The sequence below is a fragment of the Lampris incognitus genome, chromosome 3 (assembly GCF_029633865.1).
Source record: "Lampris incognitus isolate fLamInc1 chromosome 3, fLamInc1.hap2, whole genome shotgun sequence".
NCBI lineage: Eukaryota > Metazoa > Chordata > Actinopteri > Lampriformes > Lampridae > Lampris > Lampris incognitus.
The window spans coordinates 83,107,528-83,122,915 of record NC_079213.1 but is presented as its reverse complement, the minus strand read 5'-3'; the positions used below and the strand labels follow the sequence as shown (position 1 = coordinate 83,122,915).

At 41.9% G+C, this 15,388-nt stretch overlaps 1 protein-coding gene across 6 annotated transcripts in view; it reads left to right on the top strand.

The window, feature by feature from the left end:
- Positions 1 to 8,639: 8,639 nt before the first annotated feature.
- Positions 8,640 to 15,388, top strand: part of dazap1 (DAZ associated protein 1) — a 30,319-nt gene continuing 23,570 nt past the window's right edge. For 5 of the 6 annotated variants that reach the window (XM_056276460.1, XM_056276463.1, XM_056276458.1 and 2 more), the window contains exons 1-6: positions 8,640 to 8,735; positions 9,958 to 9,998; positions 12,616 to 12,782; positions 13,464 to 13,529; positions 14,189 to 14,296; positions 14,548 to 14,596. In XM_056276460.1, the coding sequence (XP_056132435.1) occupies positions 8,704 to 8,735; positions 9,958 to 9,998; positions 12,616 to 12,782; positions 13,464 to 13,529; positions 14,189 to 14,296; positions 14,548 to 14,596 (463 nt within the window). In that variant the 5' untranslated portion in view covers positions 8,640 to 8,703. The remainder of the gene's footprint in view (positions 8,736 to 9,957; positions 9,999 to 12,615; positions 12,783 to 13,463; positions 13,530 to 14,188; positions 14,297 to 14,547; positions 14,597 to 15,388) is intronic. The other variant, XM_056276459.1, reaches the window with a different exon arrangement.

The following is a 15,388-nucleotide window of genomic DNA, read 5'->3' as shown; positions in this document are numbered from 1 at the left end:
ATCAAAGAACGCTCCAGTGCTCCATCTCAACAGTACCTTCCCATCCCCGGTCATACAGAGAGCTCAAGAGTCTTCAGCACAGATACAAACAACCTGGGAGAAAACATCTTCCAAACAACTGTGGATGATGACAAACTCGCCCCATCCATAGAGGACAGCATCTTCCTTAAAACCATGGACAGAGAGGTGTACATGGATAAGGAAAACCATTCTGTAGCACCCCTGCCCTTTCGTTCACCTCGCAGGCCACTTTCAAACAGTAGGGATCAGGCAGTTCCGAGACTCACCTCCCTGCAGCGCACACTCCAGAAAAAGCCAGAAGAAGTGGAATGCTTTGAGCTTGTGGAACCATATCTAGACGGCGAGATTCGACCCCTTGTGACAACACTTGCAGCCAAGACCACGGAGCAGCCCCTCGGGACGCACAGGTTTCAGCGCTTCTCAAGCTGGAAGTCTCTCTTGAGAGGTATTACAACACTTACTCACATAGCAAGGTCATTCTCCAAAAGGTCACACAGATGACTGCAAAGGCTGGCACAGCTGTAGAAAGCCTTGCGCCACAGAACTTTCACAAGCCAAGACATCTATCATAAAAGCTGTACAGCAATAGACATACAGAAGAGTTCAAGACTCTGACACAGGTGGGGAAGGTTTCATGGCAAAGCCTTCTAAAGAAATTGGACCCCTTCATTGACGAGGAGGGGTTGATGAGAGTTGGCAGTCGTGTCCGCTTAGCTGACATCTTAGACCAGAAAAAGCATCCGATACTTCCAGCCTGTCACCACGTGTCCACTCTGCTAGTCCGCCACTATCACAGCCAAGTAGCCCACCAAGGCCGCCATTTTACTGAAGGCGCACTGTGTACTGCTGGACTTTGGACTGTCGGAGGCAAAAGGCTTGTCTCCAGCACGATCTACAAATGTACCACATGCAGGAAATTGAGAAGGAGGTTTGAGGACCAGAACATGGTAGACCTACCTGTGGATCGAGTGGCCATGGATCCACCATTCACCCATGTAGGTGTCGATGTATTCGGCCCATGGAACGTCGTGTCATGCCGAACAAGAGGAATCAGCGCTGAAAGCAAACGATGGGCTGTCATGTTTAGTTGTTTGAACACCAGAGCAGTTCATCTGGAAGTAATAGAGTCCATGTCAACTTTAAGTTTCGTTAATGCCTTGAGATGCTTCTTGTCTATTCGAGGCCCAATCAATCACCTTTGGTCTGACAGAAGCACAAACTTCATTGGAGCTTGCAAGGAACTACAAATCAACTCAGAAGGCTCAGAGATCAAGAGCTACTTACAAGATCAGCGCTGCACATGGACATTCAATGCATCCCATTCATCCCACATGGGAGGAGCGTGGGAGAGAATGATTGGTATTGCTCAACGCATCCTTGATTCAATACTGCTGAAGAGCAGCGCAACACGCCTCACACATGAGGTCTTGACCACTCTTATGGCCGTGGTTATGGCTATCATGAACACCAGACTCAGGTATCTCTGTGTCGGAGATACCTGAAATTCTCTCGCCTGCAATGCTTTTAACCAAAAAAGCCAGAGTAACACCAGCTCCTCTGGGAGACTTCAAGATGGATCACCTCTGCAAAACCCAGTGGCAACAGGTTCAGAGCCTAGCAGATTCTATCTGGAAGAAATGGAGGCAAGAGTACTTAGTGACGCTGCAACCAAGGCGGAAGTGGACTGATGAGAGACCCAATCTTAAGGAAAGAGATGTGGTCCTGCTGAAGGACAATCAGGTGAAACGCAACAAGGGGCCAGTTGGACTCATTGTACAAGCCATACCAAGCGCCGACAACAGGGTTCATATGGTCATGGTGAAAACCATTAAGGAAGGTACTGTGAAAAAATACCTTAGGCCTATTAGTGACTTAGTTTTGCTATTACCTGGTGAAGTACAGAAGGACTAAGGGACAATAGTGGTATAATAGTATTATACCAGATTGGGAGTGTTCTGACCCTAGATAGGTGTTACATTACTGTACTGAATACATGCTCTTTTGTATATTAACTGGATTCTCTTCCAGGTGAGAGATGCACACAAAAAACTCAACTTAGAACAAGATTCCTTCCTGCTCTCTATAACTGCACGAGAACTGAAGACGACAGAACTGCCCATGCTTTGTTATGACGTTAGGTGTCACAGTGCTGCCCTCTATTGTTTGTTTTAGGTACTGTTATTTTCACCAGCTGAGAGTTCGTTTTGTTTATCTTCCGTTTGGCTCATTATGAAGCAGCAAGCAGTTTGTGTGAAATGCGGTCTGTTTTTCTTCGTTTGAACCTTGGAGTAGATATGTCTTTTTACAATGTTGAAACCAGTAAAGCCACACTCTGTTGAAGACGGGTTTATTGAGGATTCTTTTTGTTAGCTATCTGTCTAGCCTTGCTCAGACGCAATTGTGAGGACAGAATACGATTTATTTATAATTACAAAATAGGCGCTTATATCTATGTCTGCAACTGCTGCCCAATTCATTCCTGTTATTCAATGTGGACATTTCTGGTTTGCAAACGACAAAATATTTTTCAGTTAGACATAGATTGCACATTTTACTACTGGTTGAATATGCTTTGCTCTTTGAGAGGATTTTCCAGGTGGTTGAATAATTAACGTTTCTGTCCGCCAATGACCACATATAACGGTTGAAAGATGTTACAAAATCACTGTAGGGTACTGATGTTTGTGGCCAAGGTATCACTGTAGGGTCATGTGCATGACGAGGCAATAAATGCTATGTTCCTTTCCGAGTAGCTTTATTGACAGCTGATGATTGCTTATGGCATGAAACAGGCTTGTACAGTCTCATAAAGAATTTACTTGATTCACTGGATTTTTATATAAATACTTAGCACAAAAAAAAGGAAATTTGTGTTTGGTAATTATTTCTTTCTTGTAACAATGCTTCTTGGCAATAAATCTTATACCGTTGGAAAGCCTGTTTATTTTCCTTTAAAATGGTGCCACATATGTAAGGAACATGCATTTGTGGGATGAGCAGCAGAGTTGAGTATTTGGGTTGCGCCCATGAAAAATTTGCCAAATCTTCTCTGCCAATGCCAAACAGCTTATTTTGCTGTTGCTATTGACTCTTGTTTTGAGCTTCTGGTACCCCAGGTGCTGACAATCAGGTGCTTGATATAAGATTTATTGCAAAGAAGCATTGTTACAACAAAGAAATAATCTACCAAACACAAAATTCCTTACTTTTGTGCTAAGTTTATATATATAAGCAGAGGTGGACACCCCGGCTTCAGAAAGTAAACATTCGACCGCATATTTGTTCTAGCCATTCACTAAACAAGGTGATTTCACTGTTCCTGGCTGAAGAGTTGAGCGAATTAAATTCAGCTCGTGTAGTGTATGGGTGGAACAAAAACGTGGCAGGACGTTTACTTTCTGAAGCCAGGTTGTCCACCTCTGCAGCCCTCCCCGGATTGGCAGAGGGGGTGGAGCAGCGACCGGGACGGCTCGGAAGAGTGGGGTAATTGGCCGATACAATTTGGGGGGGGTGTTCTCCCAAACCGGCTTGTCACGGAATACAATAACACGCCGCATTGAAAACATGTTTTAGGACATCAGCGAGCAAATTAAGGCAAAAGCTGCTGAATTTGCCGCCTTTTCAATTGCGTGTGATGAGAGCACAAATATTTCAGATTCAGCGCAGCTTTTGGTGTTTTTGGGGGGAGTGAGCGAAAACTTCGACATAACACAGGAACTGGCTGGCCTCGAGACACTCAGCAGTACCATAAAAGTGGAGGATTTGTTTGCGGCTGTTGAGAGAGTGCTGGAGAAGAAAGGTTTGCCCTGGGAGAGACTGGCTGGGATTACAAAAAATGGAGCCCCTGCCATTGTTGGGAGAAAATCTGGCCTCGCCACACTTTATCCCAAAAGGTTGGTGAATGTGGAGGTAAAGTGGCAAAATACCACTGCATCCTACACCAAGAACAGCTGTGTGCCAAATCCATCGGGCTGAGAGATATGATGCATGACGTTATTAAAATAGTCAACCACATATGCTCAAATGCTCTTTCACACCGCCAGTTTCAAGGCTCTGTTAGAGGAGATGAATGCACAGTATGGTGATGTGCTGAACCACCAGGAGGTTAGGTGGCTGAGCCACAGAAAAGGCCTGAAGAGATTTTTTTGATCTGCGTCATACAATCAGAGATTTTCTTGCTGGTAAGGACAGTGATACTGAAGTATACCCTCGGATGAGAAATGGCTCTCTGATCTGGGTTTTCTGGTGGACATCACAGACCTGCTCCACGTGTTGAAATGTTCAGCTTCAGGGAAGGGAGCAGATCATCACACAACTGTTTGACCACGTCAAAGCCTTCAAGCTGAAACTTCAGCTACTCTGTCGACATCTGACAGAAGGTAAATAAACATAGCATGTATACTTTTCATTATAATGGTATAATGTACCTAATAATATATTTATTATATTCAGTTATATCACTTCTGACCATTTTCAAGTCACAATACATCAGAGATACATTTATTTGAAAACGTCTTATTTAGATGCATTAAATTAAATTGTCCTCTCCTTTTAACATCTTTTTCCTCTTTATGCCCTCCTCTTTACCTACCTACTCCTCTCTCTACCTACCTCTCTTTTACCTACCTACTCTCTCTACCTACCTCTTTCTTTACCTACCTACCAACCTACCTCTCTCCACCTACCTCTTTTTACCTATCTACCTACCTCTCTCTTTACCTACCTATATATATCTCTCTCTCCCACTCATGGAATTTGGCACACTTTCCCAGCCTCAGAGAGGTAGACATAGTGGAAGAGAGTCTGTCTGAGTACGCTACACTTCTCAGCAACCTAGCCCAGGAGTTTGACAGACGCTTTGAGGACTTCAGGGGCAGTGCAGCTGACTTTGAGTTGTTTTCTCAGCCCTTCACCATCAGTGTGGACTCAATCAGTGATGAACTAAAGATGGAACTGATTGAGTTTCAGTGTGACTCAGAGCTCAAAAAGAAGTTCAACTCTCTCCATCTGCAGGACTTCTACAAATGTGTCCCAGCAGACAAATATCCAAAGATAAGGAAACATGCCCAGGTGATGCCCTCCCTTTTCGGTAGCACCTACATCTGTGAACAGACTTTAAGTCTCATGAACCTGAACAAGACTAGACTCAGAAGTTCACTTACTGACACTCACTTGCAGATCTCACTCTGTCAGTGAGTCAGCTGCAGCCTAATATTGACCGACTTGAAAAAAGGCAAGAACCAGCTGCATGGATCTCACTAGTGGTGCTCTCTGATATTGCAATTGGTCATGCGCTGGATGACTGAAGTTAAGCACCAAATTATGTTATGTTTACTTCTGGTTCTGATTGTTTGAAATTGAATTACGTGCACTTGAATTCAAATGTAATTAAAAAAATTGAATTTGGGGGGCTTCTCTGGGGGTCGAGCGGAATAAACCGCCGTTCTTGCAACCCGCTCGTCGTGTGGCTGGGAGGTTCGTATCTCAGTACTCGCCGTAACCGGTCACGGCCAAAGCGTCCACGGGAAGTTCGTATCCTAGACTCGCCGTAACCGGTCACGGCCAGAGCGTCCACGGGGTAAGACATTCATTAGGCCACCCTTACCCGAGGGATAGTGGTTATAGATCGGTGTAGTGTTCGGGGACTCGTCGTTCTCCAGCGACCTCTTTTCCATCCGGGTGCCTGCAGCTAAGCAACTGTAAGCATTCTCCGTACTCTTCTTTCGCGGCCTGAAGGTGATGCAATCCATGCGAGGCTTCAGCGTGTAAAATAGCGAGAGCAGCAGACACGAGTTTGAAGGAAGCTGGTGTAACGACTATTTCCTTCCTGTGGAAACGTGAGCCAAGGGAGTTATTCGACAAGAGTTCCGGCCATATGCCATTGGGTTAATCGGGTGGGATAAGGGGGAAAACTAGAAATCTACTCATATATTTTCGTAATATGTGTGTGTGTGGTGTTAGTGTAGATAGCGAGACCAAAAACTTAAGCACTTATGATCCTAATTCTTTTTGGAGGTGGTCGGTATTGTTCCAGAAAGTACGGGAAAAATCCCAGAAAATTAAAATTATGCATAGTTATGCATACATATGCAAAATATGCATTTTTAAAAAAAGAGGCTAAAAACCACTTTTCTCCGCATTTCAGATGATTCTGAGCATCTTTGATTTATTCACCTATATAAAAAAAAAATTTCTGGGACTTAGAAATGTTTTGGCATTATGCAAAATATGCATTTTTGCAAAAATGCACTTATGATCCTAATTTTTTTGGAGGTGGTAGGTATTGTTCCAGAGAGGACCAGAAAAATAGCAGAAAATTGAAATAATTATAATAATTATGCATAATTATGCAAAATATGCATATTCTAAAAATGGCTAAAAACCACTTTTCTCGGCATTTCAAATGATTCTGAGCATTTGGGGGGAGGGAGTTAGAGTGGGGGGGTTAGGGGCAGGGGGAAGGCGGTTAGCTGGCAGGATGAAGAGGAGGGAGATTTAGACGGGTGGATAACCAAACCGCTACACTGTAGCGGGGTTCTTCTAGTGCATTTATAAAAAAGAAGAAAAAATTGAATTTGATGTAATGGAAGCACCTTACAAAAAAATATTGTGACTGAAACATGTAATGTTATGTTGTTATTTAACTAAAGTAAAAGCTAAACGAATGTTAAATTAAGGGAACCTGGATCTTAACATGCATGTTAATTGTACAATACAATAGGTGTTTGCTTTTGGCCCACGGCCCACCATTAAGTTTCAGTTTTGGCCCTCCGAGGGAAAAAGTTCGGGCAACCTTGCTCTAAGCCAAACACCCCGGAGGAGAAACAGCACAGGTTTGCAAACAACTTAAACAATGTTTGCTGTACTAACAAACCAGCACACACTTTATACAAACATATTATAACACATGCTGTTATATTTTGTAACTTCTTCCTTTACCTTGATTCGTTTAATTAGGTTTTTCAGAATCAAATCTCGGACACCTGTTTTGAACTCCAACTCGTTTACTGATGTCTCAGCTGTGGATGTGTGTTACATAAAATGTCTTTCACTAGTTACCTATCTCTATCACAGTGTTCCTCTTAAAGGTACTGTAGTGAATTCAGGGGGCAGTCTGGGAGACCGTCTCCCACTCCGCAAGCGACGACGTTAACCAGTCGACTAAAGGGTTAGACTCATTAACCGGGGGCCAACATATCTACTTATCCATGCACGTTACAGTACAGTACACCATTCAGTACATGACACATGCTACTGCACAAAACTCAAGAGAACTTAATTTTAACCGTTGCTTATGTTGCAGGCCCCGGGTTGCGGTCATGCAAGCAGATTATATTCCCTGTAATATGGGAGAAATAAGTGATGTGTTGTTGTTTTGGTTATTGTGGTTGTGTTGTTTGTTTGGGGGTTCGACTCGGACTAAGTAGATAACCATTTTACTGTAGGACCGTGACTGAGACTAACGTTTCTAGTGATGACTTCGGGGGGATCATTATCCTGTAGCCATTTTGGTGTGCAAATAAAAGAACATTCCCGGGGTCGTGCGGTGTATGGGACACGGGAACTGCCATTAAAAAGAGATCGCTGCCTTTCCACTCCTTCCACGCCGGCTCACCACAATATTGTTGGAGCCTAATCTTGACTCCATCCTCTTTCAGGCAGAGTCGAGTACCCACTACAGCACCTGCCAGAAGACAACACAATCAGTAACAGTTTAAAATGTTCAATCTTCTTCTTCTTTCGGCTTGTTCCCTGTTTCTCAGGGGTCGCCACAGCGGATTTGATACAATAAATAGTCAATAAATATGTTAGACAATGTGCAAATATGCAATGTGCAAAATATGCTGTGCAAATCTTGCTAATAAAGTACAAATGTCGTTACCAAAGTGCAAAGTGCCATTATTAAAGTGCATAGTTAAGTTGTTTGTTAAAAGTGCTATAATACAAAAACCCAGTTGTGTAATATTTACAAGACCAACGCTGCCAGTCGCTAGTGTAACCGGTTATTTTCTTGCCCGGTGCAGGATTCGATACGACGTGTACTGCACCACAAGGCGACATCACTAACCGCTCGGCTAAAGGGTCAGACTCGCTAGCTATTGGCTAACGTGTCTTATTAGTAGTTTACGCTAGTAATGAAGTGCTCTTCCTTACACCTGCACTTGACCTTTTATGTTCTTACGACTATAATGACTGTTGCAGCGATATGTGGTAATGTAAATCCACTTTGTACTTTGATTTTTCTATTCTTAGGTTCGCTTATACAAATGTTCCGACATGAAATGCACTCTTGGCTATAATATGATTACTATGTAGCGCTCTGTGATGCCAGTTGGTAACACTCAAATATGTCTGCTGATTGCTGACTCGTAAATTACTGTGGATAAAATTCTGCCAAATGAGTAATTGTAAATGTAGCTCTATTTTCTAAGCATACCTTTTTTTTTTTTTTTTTTTTTTACTTGAAGTCAAAAGAAAATAGAGTCCCAATAGTTTGGTTGTCATATTCCTTTAAATCCTTCAGGCCCCTGCAGGGGGCCCCGTGGCAAACACGTCGTCATTGCGCAGAACAGTTTGAACCAAAAAGCGGAGTGACCTTCCCCGGCTCTCAGTCTGTAGAGGGGTTGTGCTTTAAGTGATTAACCGGTTACAGCTCGCTCAGTCCCCTTTTTAGCCTCAGAAATGAATAACAACTTGGCCGGAGATGAAGTCGGGTAAGACAAACTGAATCAAAAAAGCATGTCGTTACGAAAGCGGGGACATTTCAACTGAGCCGTAACTTGCACAGTTGGCATGCGGTCATCTTAGCTGTCATTTGACGGCTACCATTAGCTGGCGAGCTAATGCAGCGAGCGCGGTGCTGTTAGCAGTCGAGCTAGCCTGGGGAAAGACGACTAAAAGTGCAACTAATAATCAAGTGAGCTTAGAAGTTACGAGTTCTGCCGTGGGCAATGAATTGCCGATTTAGCGAAGTTATCCACAACGCCGTCGCAAAAGCAAATGTGTGGAAATGTCATTACTTTGTCGTTATGTATATATATATATATATATATATATATATATTTTTTGCAGGGAGCTCTCGGTGAGCTAACGCTAGCCAAGCAAGCTGATCGAAGCGAAAGTCGCTTCCTGAATGTGCCGGTGCGAGGGCATTTAGCGGGCACTGTGGCGGGGGCAGCGGTCTCTGTCCGCACCGCGACAACGCGCCACTCCGTGTCGTAGTCCCTGCATTTACAACGGGGGGGAACGTGATCTTAAATCGGACCTAACGTTACACAAACTTGCTAGCTACCCGACTGGGCAAGCCCACGTTAACGCTGACGTTAAACTTCTGTCTCGGCCAGCATCTCGTCGAACTTGTGTAGCAGGAGAGACTGAATTGGGACGTTGTGGCTTGCCCGAGTCACTTTGTCCGCCGAGTTTAAACTATTAGCTCGCTAAATGCTAATCGCTGTGATGATTTGGGGTACGTGGCAGCAGCATCCTTAAAAAGACCTGTATTGTTGAGACCTAAACAAGTCACTCTTATTGTTTTTATCAAAAGAATGACATCCACGGGCTACCTCTATGAAATACCGCTAGTCTGTCTGGAGAGCTGCCCTGACTGTTTGCTGCCGTGCCGCATCAGCTTTCGCAGGAATCGAGTCGTTGTTGGCTGTTGTGTAATAGTTGTAGCTGAAACTAGTTGGCTGGCTGCTCAGTCAGCTCCTAACGTTTGTCATCACGGCAGGACTGTATTCTAAAATCTCCATTAGATTGTTAGGAGATCAGTTGTTGTGTGTCCTTGTGTTATGGTATACCACTTTAACATGCCCTCCTCATCATTTTGTCACTTGCGTCATTTTGTCACTTGCGTTTGGTAGTGGCATGAGCTCTCTATGTAAAGCGATTTAAAAAGGTACGTTATGACTAACGGTGTTGTTTATTAATTTTAAGGAAACTTTTTGTGGGTGGCTTGGACTGGAGTACTACACAAGGTGAGTTCACTCTAAAATCTAAAAAAAAGAGGTTTGTATCCATGTGGATATCAGTCAGGTGCTCTCTTTGCCATGTCTTTGACATTTTTGGAGGTGCAGGGATACGTTGTTAGACTGGAGCGTCATTCTAATCGCCATTTATTCTGTTATCCGAGTGAGTATTCGTTAGTATCAGTCGAGCGTTTCTTAAATTGTGTCTAGACAGTTTGCATAAGGCTGATAAGCAGATGGACACAAAGTGTTAAGTAGGTGCATTGTGCAGATGCTTGATACTAGCTCTGAATTGTAAAGTCAGAAGTATAGCTCACAGACTGTCTTCACATAGAGAACCAGTTTAACAGAAGCTAAGATATTATTTTCAGTTTAGCTTTGTTAGTACTCTCATTCCAGAGATAGGCTTGACTGTAGCCCTGGGCATTCACAGCCATTCACCAACTCATGCTTGATTGACCAGTGTGTGTATCACCAGGCTTGTCTGACAGTGCTTTGATATTACAGTTGGTGGCCATAGCACCATGTATCTTTGCACTTATTCCTTCAGTGATTTCACCCTCCAGGGGCTTTCCAGCGATGTGGAGGAAACACAATTACCAGAATTCACTCCAAAGTGACTCCTCATTTGTTGAAACTTGCAGGCTGTGCCTCTAAGGGTGTGTACAGGCATTAAATCATTTGTATAGTATATATGCTGCCATGTGCAGAGGACAGTGGTACAGCATTCTGTTGACTCTTGAGGAGTGTCTTTATTTCTGCGACTGAACTGATTCACCTGAAACACCACCACATATTGAACAGTGTACATCATTCCACTATTGTACCATAAGACCCAGTGTAGGTCATCAGGCTACTCTGAATGTGTCCTTATTGTTCCTTTAGTTATATGGAGCAGTCATGTCTGGTTTTTCATCCCAGGGTTCTTCCCATCCCAATCCTAGCTCTGGTTGTATTGCTAATATGCAACCTGCATTTTTTTTAATGCATACATAGTTGTGATAGTCATGTCGGGTGGTCACTAATTAGTATTTTGGTAAGCAAATAATATAGTGGTTTTTCAGATGATTAATCAAGCTAATTGGATAAAAAAAAGTAAAGTGTTTTAAGAACAAAACCGTAAAGTAAGATATACTCTGGCCTACAATTTACACTCTGGTTTCTGGTCGATGTTCTTATGTTGACCCTGTTTTATTACATTTTTCAATGTAAGGTGATCTTGAGTGTACAAAAAGGTACCAGTCAAATAAAATTATAAATTTGTAGGCAGGATTTGCATGGTCTTTGTTGAGGCCCTGCAGTATGGTCATTGTGCTGTTATGGTAAACACGTTTGGGTAGGGCAGGGCAATAATTCAATGCCATTGTTAATCATCTTTAAATGACAGTGTCAGGATGAAATTTGGATATTCTTATATTATGGTACGCAGTTTTATCTACATTTGTAAAAAGGGAAATCTATTACCTAAGATTTCTAACAAAAGTATTTTGAAATCTAGTTTTGATTTGATACTAAGGCAGTGCCCATTCTGGTGAAATCCCCCCTCCGACCACGATATGGGTTGCAATGGCAGAGTGGTGCTGTTAGTCTGGTCACTACGGGAAGAATGTTTCTGCCTTCTTTTCTTCACTCAGCACTTCAGTAAATTCTCCTATGAACTTGCGCCTGCTGTGGAAATTTGTAATCTGAGTGTGGGAACGGTTGAACTGCAGTATTTATACTCACAATGTCATTGCGTCTATCACGTGTAATGTCATAACATCTATTCGTTTGGCACGAACGTATAGCATGATAACCTTAGCCTGATTAGCTTGCTGCTCTGTTCATCCAAACAACTTCACGCTCGACACTGCACTTTTGGTCCTCATTAATATACCCGCTAAGTGTGAAGTTTATTGGAGGAATGATTGTCGAGAAAATCGAAAGACAGCGGCAAAGACATTCCTTCCATTTTAGTATGATTATACTTCACATTATCAAACAGTTAATTATGATGAACCTCAGTTGAATTCTTAAAACATGGCATTTTTGCATATGTAAGCAGATATTGTGATATCTGTCATGTTAAATTCTATATAATTAATCTTGACAATATCTTCCAAGTCTCCCAGTACTAAATTCAGTTTTGCAATACTTGCAGACCACCGCATCTTATTCATATTTTACAGAAGTTGGAAATGGGCCCCAGACTTTGGACATTTTCTGCCCCCCCTTTTAAAAAAAAAATCCCTGCCCCTTCTTTTGTTCATCTTTGCATCCCTCCATTTTCTCCCTTGAGATAATTTTCTCAATTGAGAAAATGGAGCTCAGTCATTACTGTTGTACAGCAGTAATGACTGTCTGAGCTCCTTGCTGTCCTACATGGTCGTTTTGCATGGTCAGGCATGTTTAAACATGCATAAAGATATGAAGGAGGCAGTAAATTGTAATCAAGGACTTTGTGTAATTGAGTTAATCAAGTTACTCATGATAGCTCTACGGTCATAGATTCTCAACATGAGGGCCACAATTGTTTGTATTTAGGAAGGAAATTAGGTGTGATTTGATTTCAATTTTGTATGGTCTCTTGTAGCAATGTTGAGTTATCAATTTGAACAATAATTTAACTATACATTTCTCTTCTCAGAAACCTTAAGAAACTATTTTTCGCAGTATGGGGAAGTGGTCGATTGTGTCATCATGAAGGATAAAACAACAAATCAGTCGCGAGGCTTTGGGTTTGTCAAATTCAAAGATCCCAACTGTGTACGGACAGTGTTGGAGACCAAGCCTCATAATCTTGATGGCAGAAATGTGAGTACACTGTTTGTTCTTTGTGTTAGCGATCACATATAGCCTAATATTTTAGAGTCCAAAGTAGTTTGAAGGTAATTATGGAGAAGCATGGTATTGCATGTGGTTGTACCTGCTCACAGCAAACGCAAACAAGTACAGCAATTTTTCAGGATTGACGTGTTTGCCCAAAGAGACTTACCTGTTCAAAGTCAAATTAACAAAAGTGGCTGTATCTGTTAAGTCTTGTTAAGATAACTAACAATTGATTTTTATGGCACAAAATCATTGTTAATCTATCAGTTGCCCTCTTAATTGACTGTTCTAGTGTCTGTGCACCATGAAGGGGATGTTGCTTCCGTTTCTCTGTTGGAAAGGGCCTTGAAGAGCACACAATTGTATTTATACATTTAGAACAATACATTTTATTTGTATAACACGTTTCATAAAGTGCTTGATGGTGCATTAAAATAATGACAGAGAATAACAAAAATGCTACTTAGTTAGAGTAAAACTTTTCTGGTATTTTTTCATGCATTCAGTTTAATGAATGTGTATAGTATTTAAGTTGCCCTGCCATGTGCAGAAAGAAAATGCATTAGGTTCATTGAAGAACATTTGAAGGTGCTTTTTATTTAGGGCTAAGGTCAAATGTTCCCTCTTTTTCTCTCTTTTATTCTTTCCATCCCTGTCTGCTGTCAGATTGACCCCAAGCCATGTACTCCCAGAGGAATGCAACCTGAAAAACCTCGAACGAAGGAAGGCTGGGTAAGGAGGATCTGCTCAGGCCAGGCTACATGTGTCCTCTAGTGAAACAGTGTACCAGCTGTCAGTATCTCTGTAGATATACTCTACTTTTTTAAAAGGGCCCCCTGAGCCTCATTTGTAAAAATAGTGACTTCAACTAAGACCAGGTATGATTGTTTCCAAAATGAAATTAATATAACGAACTTGGTGCTGAGCCTTGCATGCTGTGAACTCTAGAACTCAGCTGGAGCAATTTTTTGTTTTAACTAAACAAAAATTTACATGCTGTCAAACTTTGTAAATGAGGCCTCTTGTCTGCCACAGGGAGTCTCCTCACTTACTTGAATTCACATTGCTACTGCATCAAGATTTAACTAATGAAATGGATGTAGTTTGTAAAAAGTTAATGTTTGAGTGAGCAACCTCTAGACACTGCAGCGTATAAGTGCAGTAGGCAACGATGCTGAAACGTTCTGCAATTCAGAATAAGTGGAGGCACCAGTGCTCTCTGATCCGTGGAGACTAGTGTTTGCATTGACACGACATGTTAAGAATTATACCCCGGGGCAAGAGAACCTAATTTCTTCTGCGCTGTCTGACTACATGATGGCTAAATGGCTCCCTCCCAGTGTGATCCTTTAACAGACCCTGAAATCCATACACTCCCTGTTTTCTTCCAGAAGGGCAGCAAAGCCGATAGCAATAAATCAAAGAAGATATTTGTAGGCGGAATCCCCCATAGCTGTGGCGAGCCTGAACTCAGGGACTATTTCAATAGATTTGGAGTGGTGAGTACTGCTGTGTGCACCATGCAAGCCAGTTCATATTGTCATAAAGACTGCTTGAATGAATGTGACATTGAGCAGGGTCAATTTTTTTACAATAAACGAAGTGCTATGGATATGTGGGCTGAGTATATGCAATGGCAATTAATAAAGTGTTTAAATTGATATAGAGCTTAATGAATGGAAAAAGGATTGGGTCCTGTTTGTCCCTGGTATTCTAAATGGAGCCAATGTTTTCCTTTGTCCTATTCAAGGTCACAGAGGTGGTAATGATCTATGATGCAGAGAAGCAGCGGCCCCGAGGTAAAAGCTGATCCTGTGTTTCCCCCCCCCCCCCCTTTCTCCTCTCTCCATACCTCACCATCTTAAATCCTCTGACAAACTATTCTGGCCCAAAGAGGGGGAAAAAGTAACATTCGTTCAGTTATTCAATTCAGTTCAACCCAAAACCTAATTTTCCCATAAGAGGAATTTATTTTTTTCAACCAGGTTTACGATAGACACACAAAACGGGTCATATAATGGCTATAAATGCAATAAGAACATCAAACAAAACCAATTGGAATAGAAATTAAATTGCAAAATGTACCATACAGCTGAGGACCAGACAGGGATTTAAGTTGCCATGTTGCGCCTTAAGGCGCACCATTATTTCATGTCCAAGTTTGAGCCTTTACAGTGTCTCTCATGTCCTCGTTAGGCAGATTGAGTCTGTTTTTGTTAGAAAAAAAGTCCTATTCTAGTCTTAAGTGGCATAGTTAACCTGATCATGTATAACAAACAAATGTTAATAAGGCTGGCTAGCAGTGCAAGGAAGAGCTCATGAATATTTCACATTAGATATCTGGTGGCTTTGTCTGTGTTTGATTCAAAAAAATAAATAAGGATAATTGATTTTTTTCATGACCTACTTAGAATGAATAAATTTGGTTCCATTGTTTTGCAAAATTTTAAAGATGCTGGTGTTTCAGACATTGTAGATGTTCACAACATTTTAGGATTGCTTTCACTAGAATGACAGAATTATGAATGGTTTTTCATGTCCTTTGCAAGCTTAAGTCCGTTGTCTTGCTTTTATCCAAAGAGCATTCCAGA